A 14,019-nucleotide genomic window follows, 5' to 3' on the forward strand; every position below is an offset into this window, starting at 1 on the left:
TCTCAACACAGACCTACTGCGGTAAAGATTAAATTACGGGGTTTTACGTGCCAAAACCACTTTCTGATTAGGAGGCACACTGTAGTGGGGGACTCTGGAAATTTTGACCACCTGGGGTTCTTTAACGTACACCTAAATCTAAGTACATGGGTGTTTTTGCATTGCAGTAAAGATGTGGTTTCTCTCAGAAAAAAAGAAAAAGAAGAGCACAAAACAAGTGAACATGCAGATTACACTAAAGTTCCCCTGCAACACCTGCTTCATGCACAAAAGGATCACCAGCAACAGCAAATACAGAGCCATATAAAGAGCACTTATAGCACTGCAGGTTCTTAAAAGCTGTAGAGAATACCTATGTTCTGCAACAGGTTTTGAACCAACACGCTCTGAGATGTGCAACTACAACATTAACACCTGCCACTAACTTTTAAGGAACACAAATATTAAAGTTGTTAATGCAATAGTTTTGTAAACATGCTATATCCTGGAGATATATATTCACTGAAAAGGTTAGTTCTACGGCAGACTCTCCTAAAGTCACCTCTGTTAAATCTGCACTTTCTGGGGTTTTTCTTCTAATTCCGTAGATTCAGCATGTTTCTGTTTGACTAGCAGTAATTGCTCTTAACAGAAGTGACAGTAGATGTCCCTCAGCAAGAGTCTGACACATGTGAACAAGGGCAGTAGACAATGAGCATGTTATAATATTTGGTAAAAAGTTCTGAATCAGGTGACCGTGGTTTCCTTCAATGTACTGTTTCTATAAGAGTAAAACAATCAAGCAAAGTAAAATTGTGCTGCCTAAAATATTTACCAGATCATGTAAAATAAAGCATATTCATGCTTGGCATCAATGCACTTTTATTGTGTTGCTTTTGTTACATGCCTACAGAGCTCAGGAACTGTTAATAGCTATGACTGATAATAATAATAATATTTGGGGTTTTACGTGCCAAAACCACTTTCTGATTATGAGGCACGCCGTAGTGGAGGACTCCGGAAATTTTGACCACCTGGGGTTCTTTAACGTGCACCTAAATCTAAGCACACGGGTGTTTTCGCATTTCGCCCCCATCGAAATGCGGCCGCCGTGGTCGGGATTCGATCCCGCGACCTCGTGCTCAGCAGCCCAACACCATAGCCACTGAGCAACCACGGCGGGTCGCTATGACTGAAGGGCTATTCACTGATGAAATTACTGATGATGTTAGGTTGCTCTTACACCCCCCCCCCCTTTTTATTTAACTAAAAGTAACTCGATGAGATGACAACTGAAACTTCAACATTCACAGATATTTAACAAAATAAGGACTATGCACTCGAGGTACTGAACTACAATTCCTTCATTAGCCACTAAGCAACATCAACAATGTATAATACAGAAACCTGCAGACAACACCAACTGCTTTCCAAGCATACAACTTCGGAATTTATTAATGGTTTGGCGCTATTAATATATTGCTGGAAAATGTTATTTGTTATTTCAGGAAGAAAGGCAAATGTTGATGCAAAACGTGCCTTCACCTGCTGCAAATAAATATTCACGCATTCAAATGGCCCCCATACTGAACAGAAATGAGACCAGCCATGATAGGAGGCTATGGACGCGTATAAGATGCACTTGCCTTCACCGACACAGTGACTGTTCTCTTGACAAGAACTGCTTTTCGCTCTGACCTTAAACTAATCTCTGAACAGCTCGACTCATTCCAAACAGATGTGCACACAAGGCCAGGGAAAAAAAAAAAAGGGAGAAAAATTATTGCTGCCATAACTAAGTGCTGCTCTTGAGCAGTTATTTAGCAGTCGATGAATAGTCAGTACCATATTACTTTTACAGGTCTGAAATTAATAACAGTAATTAAAAAAGGGAACAGCCGACTTCTCAAAGAAGAAGAAAATTGAAACAAACAAGGGAAGCATTTATTTTATAGACATCAGAAGAAAGAAAGAAATGAATTATGGTGCTCCTAACCAAGATCCCAAGGCAATGAAACATCAAACTTTTGATTTCAATACAATAATGTGCCCCTATACAGCACGCTTGGTACTTCAACCAGGAAACATACTTAGATTAATAAAGTTTACGGTCAGGCAGAAAGTTCTTCCTATTGATGTGCCAAACGTGCAGTTTATGCTGACCACAAAGAAAAAGAAAGAAGGGCAACTGAGAAGAAGACAACGTAAGTGAATTTTATTACTAAAAAAGGGCGAAGGAGAGGGGAAAAAAATCGGCACAAAGACCTACACAGACCACAAAATGATCCACTATTATAGTTTATATGTAAATAAAAACACTTCTCAAATGTTTTGATTCTGCACTTTTGTTAAATGCAGCCAACACCTGCTCAATTAGGTAAGAACTTCAGTACGTTTAATGAAATATCCTAACTACTGATCGTGCTACTACAATTGGCATCATTTGAATTTGTAGTGCTTACAGAAGATCAACTAAAAGGTTCATATTATTAAAAAAATGCTGCGCCATCTGTGAACACAATGAGCATAAAGTATTACAATAAAGTTAGTTTTAGTGGATGTAGGAATAAATGAACTGTGGTTATTGCAAAGCATTTCGAGCATTGTCAAGTGTCAACACACAAAGAATCAGCTTCCACCCAAGCCCCAGTGTGCACCAGTTTAACAGCATGTCCTGGCTGAAAAGTTAAGACAGAAGGCTATGCCTTGAGCTGTTGAGTACTGCTTCCAGTTCATGCCTTGTAGCAGGAAAGGATTTATGTTGATTTCATTTTCAATACAGTAAAGCCGAACAAGATTGACGGAATACTTGCATCAGGACATTTATTTTATACAGGCATTTCTAGGAAACAGGGAAAATTCAGTTAACACGTCTTGCCTGTCCTGCTACTGCTCCTTTGTCACTCTCTCAGGTACTTTTGTCAGGCGCCAAGGTTGAAAGGTTACCATAAGCACACCGCAGGAAGGAGAAAAAGAATGAAAGAAGCAGTAGGCAGGACATAGCAATCTACGGTGCCCCAGCTGAAAGGAGCTGATCAGTTGAAGAGGGAGTGAAGAAAATAAACATAGTGCTCATTATGTCCCCAATTCATATCGCACTCCTAACGATTTGTATTTCAGGAGAAATGTGTTTGGGTGCCTCTTCAACAGAGACCGTATTATGTAAAAATTTTTCTTTAATCCTATTGTTACCATACATCGAGCTGTGTTGCTGACCCTGGCACAGAATTTCTGGCACAGAAGCATGTGAGCCAACAATGGAGGGTGGAAAGAATGAAGAAAACAATCACCACAAAACACAGTGCCAACAATGAAGTGGAAATGTCCGTTTACACTCTCCATTCCATGTAGATGGAATGAAGAGTGTGCCATGATACAATGCTCACCTAATTCACAAGAGAAAAGTTTTTTAAAACATTAGGTGTTGCTAATTTTGAAATATGTGCATGTTTGCCCATGCAGTAGCTTCAGAGAAGTTTATATTTGCGGGGTTAAGCAGTTTTGTTGACTAGGTACTTTTGTTTGACAGCTGCTACGTTTAGAATGAGGTCTTCTTTAACAGCACAAATTCACATGCAACTCAACAACACACGTACCTCAGCTTTGTTAACCTCAGTACTGTCACTTGGTTTCGATGGAGGCCCTGGAGAAGATGACTTGTTGCCCATGTCTTCCTTGTAGCTTAACAACTGGAATTTGATTTATGCCAAACAAACAGAAAATGTATGACTTTACAATCATCAAATGCAAAGAGCAGAAATTGAACCTTTTACTGGTCATTTCAGAGCCCTCGGAAAGTGCTAGAAAGGCAATGTATGATAGTAACTAGGTTTTATTGCTTGAATAGGTTGGCTCAAACAGCAATACTGAGGCCCTATTATCTTTATTTGAGACCATTAATTTATTCTCGCATTGCAGCTTGTATGCTTCATTGCAGTATGCTGGAGTGCTCATCTCACAATTCACTGGCCGCTCAATGTAAAGGCTTCCTGTTAAGGTATTGATGCTGCAATCCAAGCTAGAAAAATAAATATGGGGTGCCTCATGGGCAAATTCAGATAAAAACAAGAATCTAGAGGAGACCACCTAAAAATTTGGAGAACTTTATCTCTGCTGAATGTATCTTCCGAGCACTTGGGGATTTTGGGAACACATTACACTTGCAAAATTCTTCGGATCTCGTTAGTTTTGGTTCCTTGCACAGATCAATATCTCTCCTATGTGACTGCCAAAAATTGTTCCGTTATGGCAAGTTAAATTGAAGTTACAAGTGCTGGTGGGAGACCCATATTTGTTAACAATTTTTTTTAACAAGAATTAAACTTTTTACAGATTAAATAACACTTAAATTTGCCTTGAAAACTGTGTTTATAAGATAGATAATAATTTGTATTTTTACACTTTTCCAAAAAATATTTTAGCTGAAAATGGCGTCATACCTTAAAGGGCCCATAACCAGGTCTGGCCATTTTGAACTGACAAAAGCAGTGCATACAATGCGTGCTAATGATCGTGCCTGCGAAGTGTTACATCGCTATGCGCTGCAAAAAGAGCTCAAATTTCAAACCAAACACTGTGTGTCCTTTCACTCGCGGGCGTTGCGCTCCCAGCCAGAGAGAAGACGTCAATCGCACAAGTGCACCTACGTAAATTGCAGTGCTGTAATGTCACTCACAGTGACACATGACTTCGATCATTATTCAAGGCAACAACAGTCATTTGTTTGATCTGCTGCTTCAATAGGCCACACTAAGGTTTACAGAAATAATAAAACCTGCAAACTGAATGTCCGCGTGTCCTTGTTTTACTCTGTACCGTAGCAAGAGAGATATACTTCTGTTTTATTTGCTTGTTCCCACGTCGTGCAGTCGCACGTGCAGAGAACGAAACTACGCCATTTTCTACTGCATCCCAGCGTGCAATTCTGCTCTGTGATCAACTTGCGTCTGCCTCAGTGTTCGTGTAGCACTGACTTATACTGCTAGTCAGGCGTTCTCGTGCACAGTACATGAAAAAGTGAGAGGGAGGGGGAGGAGGGGCTAGTGACGTATGCGTCACACGATCCTTTTGCTCCGGTATGGGAGAATGCAGGGAAGGTAGTATTTCACTTGCGGAAGCTAGACGGAGGCAAGTGGAGAGAGTGTCATGTTGGCGGTGATGATCCCCTCCCGAAATCATGGGTTTGCAGCACTTGAAATATTTCGATCTGGGCTATTAACAAACCAATTTGAAAAATTATTGTCGTAGAACGCTCCCGAGAAGGCACATAACTTCCAGCACATAACTTCCAGCATATAACCAAAATTTTCTATGTCACCTGGTGAAGGGCCCTTTAAGAGCAAGAGATTAGCAATTAAATAATTTTCGCTAACCAAACTTCATATCAGTGGGATGCATCAGATTATGCACACTAACTGCCAATAAAATTAACTAAAAATTTCCCTATTAACCTTTTAATAGGTAATTGCAGAATTGAAGTAGGTCAGCAATTAATGCATGGCGCTATGCTAGAAACTTTGTGCTCAGTGCGATATTCAAGAAGTAAGGGCTCAGAAAGTGCCTTATGATGCTGTTACAGTTAACAGTTTCCTGTACTGCATTCTTCAAATTGCAGAAACACATTAAATGGCAAAAGCAATGCCTTTCATGGCAAATTTTTAGGCATTATTTGTCAAAAATGGTGCCAGGCACAAGTTCCTAGCACAGGGTTATTCTACAAGTACTAGCTGACTGCAATTGTGTTGTTACATGTCCCTTAAAGTAATTATCTAAAAGTTATTTAGTCAGACTTAAATTTGGCACATCGTTAATTAGTCCATGGCTACTGCCATGCAAATTGTGATGGCAATTATCAAGCGAATTCCTCCAGTGGTACGAAACTTGGACAGTAAATACAATTTGTCTGAAATCCTTTATTTTTATTACCCCGAGACAGCTTCCACAGAACATGTGGTATGAAGTATAAAAAGAAACCCCGATGTGAATGTTGAGATAAAAAAAAATATAAACTGAAATGTGAGATTCCTTCTTAAAGTAAGACTAAACGGGAACACTGAATTAGTTTATAGAGCGGAAGTTTAAAATTAGGTACTTAAAATTTAAATTTAATTCTGGGATTTTACGTGCAAAAACCATGATACCGTAGGAGGGGGCTGGACTAGTTTTGGCCCCTTGGGGTTCTTTAATGCACACCCAATGCATGGTACACAAGCGTTTTTGCATTCTGCTACCATCAGAATGCAGCCGCGGCAGGTGACGTCGATCCCACGACCTCAAGCTTAGCAGTGCAATGCTATAGCCACTGGTCTACCGTGGTGGGTAGGGGGTTACATGCACATGACTAGGGAGAGGGGTGGCTGGGCAGGTGAGTGTTGTTGGGTGTTGTATGCCATGTATCATGGTATACTGAAATTCCAGAAAGGGGAGGGGGGGCACATGGCTGGTGTGCCTCCCCCTGGCTACACCCATGTCTGAAGCCAAGGTGGAGTGTTGAAGGAATATTCTAGAATACGGGGGGTAGCTGACCTGATGAAATTTCATCTTTCAAATGGACACTAATGAGAAGCATTAACACAATTGCTCATGAGCTGCCATGAGCGCATACTAGCCATGTGTATGTGAAACCTGCAGAAGTAGCAGAGTGCTTGCCTTTGAAGACTGTGCCACAGCAGCAGGAGGTGCCAGCTTTTTCGAAGGTGGTGTGGGATTGCCTTTTGCAGAAGCAGGATCTGCCTTATCCAGGCGCCCATGGCTCAGCTTCCGCACTGGATTGGTCAGCCACTTTCTGGTGAGAGGCAAAGAGAAGGAATGCAGTGAGCACACTGGGCTCTCAAAGCAGACAGCCATCCTGTTACAGCATCATGCGTGCACAAGAGCTCACAAGGGTGATGTAATACCCTGCAGCATGTCTACGAAGGAGCGAGTTGGAGGAACAGAATGTTACCCACGGCCAGGATTTTGGGACAAGTAAACGTCGCGCCATCCTTCAGTGGCAGCTGCACCCCTCCACAGTAACTGAACGCGGAAAAGCCGAAAAAAATTATACCTCATGATCAAAATTAGTCATCGAAAATGGCTCGCAGTAATGCCTGATACAGACTCACTGGGACATTCTGGTGGAATTCTAGCAGCGTGCTGCAAAGCACACAGGTTCCTAAGACATCTGAATATTTTGCAACAGAGCCTATGGGAGAGTCGCATAAGGTCTGTTGTAAAATATTCAAATGTTATGGGAACCTACTTTGCAGCACACTACTGGAATTTCCCAAGAATGTCCCAGTGGGTCTCTAGTATATATAAGTGCAAGTCATTTTCAATAACTAATTTAGTTAGTGAAATATAACGTTTTTCATCCTTTCCCTATTCAGTTACGGCGGGGCATGAGGCCACTGCCGAAAGATGGTGGGCCATGTACATGTCCAGAAATCCTGGGGATGTCAGTGGCAGCAGACGGATGTGACACACAATAGTGGGGGCAAAGGACTGTTTTTGGCTTTATTGCAGACGTATCCTCCACATTTGTCAACTCATTATGCTGGTGTATCATACTCAATTCTACTATTATAAACCCTTCTTACCGGCCTAGATTGCACACTATAAATAAAATGGTACTTCCACCGCCACTAGATATTTCTTGCCTCAAGACTCGCCACATTGCCTTCATGGCAGTTAAGATTCTTGGTCACGGTACTTTACTTAGATTTAGGTGTATGCTAAGAACACCGCACAGTTAAATTTAATCGGGAGGCCCTGCCTATAGTGTGCCTCACAACCCACTATACAGTTTGAGGATGCTAAACACCCCATATATTTTTTAAGGTCTGCTGAATATGCTGTACATGTATGCTGTACAAATATGCATGTACACTTGTAAGCAAAAGTTTGGGGACCAAAGGTGCCGTGATTTTTTTTTTCACAGCCTGGGCATTCCGGAAGAAATCAAAGAGTGCACACCTACGTGCGCTTGTTTCACCAATACAATCTATTAAATTAATTCCAGGTAACGGAGCTGTGCTTGAATATATTTCAATTTCTTGCTGATGTCATGGTCTCCAAACTTTTGCTCACCAGTGTACATGCTTGAGTAAGGCTGCTTCCTGGTTAATGGATTGATGGCTTTGCCATCCTCGCACGGATCTTGTACTAAAAGCTAATCAGCAAGCAGTGCTTTGTGTTAACAAATGAGAAGCACCAAAAGATGATGTACCACTTGTAGTAATGATGTTTTGTTAACTCTGCTTTACTGTGGCTTCTTTCCTATTAGGTTTTCTTAATCCTTGCTTTCAAATCAATGTTTTGCGGTAGCGGAACAATTTTATGATAGTTTTTTATCAAAGATCAATTCACAGGAAAAATATGACAGCCAGGAAGCACCAAAAGTTTAGTAGACACTCGCTTGGGCTTAAAATAGTATTTTTCGGCCTCCACTAATGTCCAGCCCTATTCACTGAAACTCACTGAGACTCACAGTCACGCATGAGAAATGAGTGAACTCATTAGCGAGTATGCTGACCAATCAGTGGTTTACATATACTATGCAAGAATCTTAAAAGCTGAAAGCTTTGGCCAGGGCCACAATGTAAATGAGCGAGAAATATGGATTTTCTTTAGGCTGCTACAAAAATTCAAAGCATGAATGTTCCAATTCAAATTAAACTTAATTATGGGGCTCTAAATAAAACTATGGTATGATTATGTGGCAGACCGTAATGGAAGACTCTGGATTAATCTTGACCACCTGGGGTTGCTTAATGTGCACCTAAATTAAGTACACGAGTGTTTTTGGATTTTGCTCCCACAGAAATGTCGCCACCACGATCGAGAAACAACCTAGCGATGGCATGCTTAGAAGCACAACGCCATAGCGAAAAAGCCATTGCAGTGAATCATGAACATTCTAAGCAGGCACATTCACAAGTGACTAGGCAGAATATAGACAATGCAATGACACCGAACCAAAAAAATGTTACTAAACCAAAAACAAGACAATGTGTGGCTTCAAAGTCATTGGCAATAAATTATTAAATAAAGAAACAACAACAAACCAAGCGCAAGCAACAGTAATTCTGAATTAAAACAACTGCTGAAAGTAAGTACCACTGCATCCTCGAAAACAAATTCTAGCACCGCCTTCTAGCATCTGCACCATATGGCAGTTAAATCAATTAAATTCTGGGCTTTATATGCCCAAACAAGACAGCAGTGCTGGCAACATTTAGACAATCCTGATACCTCAAATCTGCTTCCTGAATGTGCCCAAACCTGCTGCTCCTCAATTTCAGCAGGGGGAAAGAAATCACAAAATGTCATCAACACAGCTTACTCAAATGAATGAAACAGAACAATAAATGAAGATCAATTCTGAAGAATGTGTAACACAATGCATACAAGACTGCTAAAGATCTGCTAACGGTTACCTAAAATTTCTGGAGAGACTTTACATGCACCAATATGAGTATTGTGATGTATTTTTGACAACAGAATAAAACACAAAATATGACAGATTAGTGTTCTAAATGGAGAACACTGGGCAAATTCAGTAACTTGAATATCAAAGTAGTTTTTTTCTAAAGCTCGAAGAAATACCAAGCATGTGTAATGACGTCATCCATACACCAAGTCAAAAATGGTGTCAATAAAACAAATTAAAAGACTAAATAAAGAGGGCTTCAGTATACACACAACTTTTTTTTTCAATCAGAACAAAGAATTAAAGAAAATTGTCTGTGGCAGTGTTTTTTACATATTCAGGTGAATTTCTCAAGGAGGCAGTAATCATCTGCATGAGAAATAGCAATATACAGGTAGCTAATAAGGAAAGAACTATTACCTTTTATTAGCTATAGAGCCCATGCTGCAATTGCTAAATTGGAATCGAGCAGTACTTAAGTCTTGTCTGCTTAGCAGAAATGGTATATATTATAACAAACACAGGAAGGTAGAACAGCGCACATGGCCACACTACAGTTAACAAAGCCTTTCATAACCCGCCGTGGTTGCTCAGTGGCTATGGTGTTGGGCTGCTGAGCACGAGGTCGCGGGATCGAATCCCGGCCACGGCGGCCGCATTTCGATGGGGGCGAAATGCGCAAACACCCGTGTGCTTAGATTTAGGTGCACGTTAAAGAACCCCAGGTGGTCAAAATTTCCGGAGTCCTCCACTACGGCGTGCCTCATAATCAGAAAGTGGTTTTGGCCCGTAAAACCCCAAATATTATTATTATTAAAGCCTTTCATTTTGGCATCATTGAAGTCAAACAGCACGAAATACACAAAGGGGCAAGACTCGGACAACACCGAACGTGGACTCGCAACTAAATGCCTTATTACACTGATGAGATATATAGGGTGATCATTTTAAAGTTTTACTGAATTTTAAATATAGCCTGTTGCAGATGACAATTTTTGCCCTTGGGCTGAATTATTCAGAGGGGGCCAATACTTGTATGAGAAATTGACAACTATACAACTACTTAACAAAAATCCACTAATTATCTACTCAATTACTTTAGGACACATATTGCAATTTACAAATTGTAGACTGCAAGTTTCCAAGGCATACCCACTTGGAATTAATTTCCAGAATGATGCCACTTTGGAGGTACGCACCATTAAACTTGCCATAAAGACGTACTGTTATTTCACTTAATTTTTAACGAAACACTCTTCTATGCACTGAAGCACAAAAGTAGCTGGGACACACACGTATTTTGTCCCACAGTTTGGGAAATATCTCGAAACTGGTGTCATCCTGGAAATTCATTTCAAGTGTATACATCTTGCAAGCTCAATGGCTACAATTCGTAAATTGCAATATTGGCCGTAAAGTAATTAAGAAGGTAATTAGTGAACTTTCTTTTATTATTTGAATATAAGTTTTGATTTCTCGTGCTAGTAATGGCTGCCTCTTCGAATAATCCTGATCAAGAACAAGAATTAGGCTATCTGCCACAGGCGATTGTAAAAAATCCATAAAACTTAAACATGATCCCCCCATATACTGTCTAAGTGCACAACAAAGAAGTGAAACTCATGAATGGCATGATTTGTTGATGAACCCTGCATACTTTAGATACACCATGTACCTTTGTTTTTGTGTCTATATCACATGAGTGTAATAAAATAGTTGTGAGTCAGTGCTCAGTGTTGTCTGAGTCTATTGTCCTTCATTCATTTTCTGATGTTTGATTTCGATTATGTTAAACTACCAAATCGCCAAACTTACCATTTTGATATTTAATCTTGGTCCCCAATTGCAACTAAAAGACTGAATTATATGAATAAAATATTGGCCCATTACTAAACTAATGCTTGCTATGGAAGTTAAACAGAGTGATGGTCAAGTTTAAATAACATCTTATGAGCACCAGCAAGTGCTATATTAAAATAAATGATGCAGTAATGCTGTGAACAGTTCTGCCATATGATACATTTATTTAATTTCAGACCAATAAAGAAGGTGTGTTCAAATGCATTGCAAGTGTGCCTACAGGCACATCACAGTGCTCAGCACCATAACCACTAACTGTTGTTTGAGGACACTAAAAATAAATAAACTAAAGTTCAAAGAATAATCTGACACTTTTTGCAAGCGCACTCACATGCAACATTGTGGACAGCGAAAATTCCGCATACTAACTGAGTATGGCTTTGCAAGAAAAACAATGCCTAAATGATGGTGCTGCACATATGAGGAAAAAAAATTGAACTGCAGCCTCACCTTGATAAAAAAAAAACAAAGGATGTGTCACTACAGTGCACTAGGTGCTTCCACAAATAGGTGAAACCATGCCAATGCAATCACTTGTTTTCTCACAATATGTACAGTCAAGCAAAGATAGTCGAAGGAAAAACGGTTCAAGCTTATACCACCACAACTGCTCCTGTAACACTCCGGAAAAGCTACACATTTTGCCGTATGAACAAGCTTTACCGATGCCACTAAATCGCACATCTACACCCATCACATGAGCCCGCCAGAAGGACACTCTGTGAGCTCTCTATTGCACCCTTTTATAAATATGGCTGAGCAGGCAAACTTGAAGAAAGATAAGCAAACGCCTCATGCATACAGAAACGACAGTCGGTTGCTTGTTTACATAACACAGACGCACGCACTCAGCGGCACTTAGCGCAGCGCGTTTTCTCTCGTCAGCGCAATAAGTTGGCAGGTGCAAGGCGGCGCGTGCAGCGGCTGTTCCTGGGTGCTCGCGCATACAGACGGACAAGCGAGTGACGCTAGCCAGAAGTGACCGCATGCGAGCGATCGGAGTATAGTCGTAGCCAAGACAGCGTAACGAGCACACATAGGCACACGATATCGAATGAGGCCAAAACTCGAAGCCGAAAGTGGTCGCCGTGTTCTCATTGAGAGCCTCGCGCAGCGCCGGCAGTGGTAGCCAGTCCAGCCGATTCGGAGCAGCGTGTGGAGCGCGCAGGAGGAACGATCGACCGAAAAGTGCCGAGCGGGCTCATCGAACGAAGGCGATTGTACCGACAAAGCAGCAGCAGGGCAGGCATGGAAGCTCAGCATTAAAAAAGGCGTCGGGCACTGCTCTACGGAGCCGAGCACGCCAGACGCCTGCTAACGCAGCCCACCATCGCGGCAACGTCCAGCGGGCCGAGAACAACGCGAAACAAAAGCAGGGGGGAGTCAATCTTTGTGCGACCACTCAAACAAGCACGTGGTAGGTCGGCCGCGCTGCGGAAGAAATAAACCACCACTACGCGTAGAGCGTGATAGGGCGTCTTGGGCGCACTTAACGTCTAAAAATAGCGACCACTCTAAAATAACCCCCGCCCCCTCTCTGCGGTTCCCTACGGAAAGGGAGGGGGGTGGCAACGCAACAGGGGCCGTCAGACAAAATCGGTCCTCACCGAGAAGGGACCACTGACGAATTCAAGAAGCGGAGGTGGGGGAGGGCGGATCGAGCGCCAACGCCCAGGCCCGCGCACGCAGCCCCCGGCATCGCAGGGCGCACGCCGCCGGTGCGTTGCAACCTCTCGGTGGCGGAGCCCAGAAGCGGGCTTTCCCAGCGAGCGCGGCTGCACGGCCGAAAAGCCGCCGGGGCGTGCACGTGCGGCGACCAAAGGGGCACACACACACTCACCGGCTAGGCGGCGGCGGCGGCGGCAGCGTCGCCGGCGAGCTTCGCTCAGCGCGAGCGTCGGCGGGCGTCTCCTGGCCGCTCGACCGCCATGACGCACCATAGGCGGCCGCGGGGCCGCGCGGGGGCTCTGACGGCCGCGCATGCTCCGCGCGCCGCGCCGCAGTACTCCTACGCGCGCGCGCTCAATTATTTACAGCCGACGCGAGGGCCTGCGCGGAACGCCAGTAGCCCCGTCGCCGCAGCCATGGGCGGCTCGGCCAATCAATGCGAATACCGGCCGCTTGAAAAGTCGCGGCCGGCTGTCCGAAAAGGCCAGCCGCAGGCTGGCGACTGTCAGGTGGAAGCGGGGCCAGCGCGCGGAGGTGCCCTTTCCCAGAGCGCACTACCAACTCGTTGACCAATGTGTAGCCCCTCAGCAGCCAACGTCGTTCAAACATAAGGAGCATCGATATATATTTCAAGGGCGGGGAGAGAGTCACCGCGGTAGTGTTCGGACACGGGATCCCTTAAGCTGTGGCACTTATGGGTGCAGCCTTGCAAGCGATCGCGCTGAACAGCTGACGAGATTATTTGTGAATGAGTCGCCAGCTGGTCCATGCATGGAACGACCGTGCATGGATAGACGGCCGCTCGTATTTGAAGTAGGAGCCTCCCTTCCGGCTGATATAAACAAAATAAATGTGCAGACCCCACGCACTGTAGGAATCGACGTTATGTATAGCAATTTGCAGCTACCTGGCTACCTAGCATTGTTTGAGGCACCGCAATGCGATATCAGGTGGACCAACCTGTTTGTGTAAACTGAGTAGTATATGTGGGTCGTGAGGGGTAGGCGCCTGTGACGACAGCAGCCCGACGACGACTACGTTGAAGACGATCATACGACGGCAACGGCATCATTTTTACGCCGACCGTTCGAATCGAGCTTACA

General features: G+C 43.2%; 1 protein-coding gene across 4 annotated transcripts in view; it reads right to left on the reverse strand.

Moving 5' to 3' along the window:
* Positions 1-14,019, reverse strand: part of trio (trio Rho guanine nucleotide exchange factor) — a 299,147-nt gene that overhangs the window by 59,431 nt on the left and 225,697 nt on the right. For all 4 annotated transcript variants that reach the window (XM_075677244.1, XM_075677243.1, XM_075677245.1 and 1 more), the window contains exons 37-38: positions 6,628-6,763; positions 3,576-3,668 (exon numbers count right to left, since the gene is read on the reverse strand). In XM_075677244.1, the coding sequence (XP_075533359.1) occupies positions 3,576-3,668; positions 6,628-6,763 (229 nt within the window). The remainder of the gene's footprint in view (positions 1-3,575; positions 3,669-6,627; positions 6,764-14,019) is intronic.

Source organism: Dermacentor variabilis, unplaced genomic scaffold, assembly GCF_050947875.1.
Source record: "Dermacentor variabilis isolate Ectoservices unplaced genomic scaffold, ASM5094787v1 scaffold_12, whole genome shotgun sequence".
Classification (NCBI taxonomy): Eukaryota; Metazoa; Arthropoda; class Arachnida; order Ixodida; family Ixodidae; genus Dermacentor; species Dermacentor variabilis.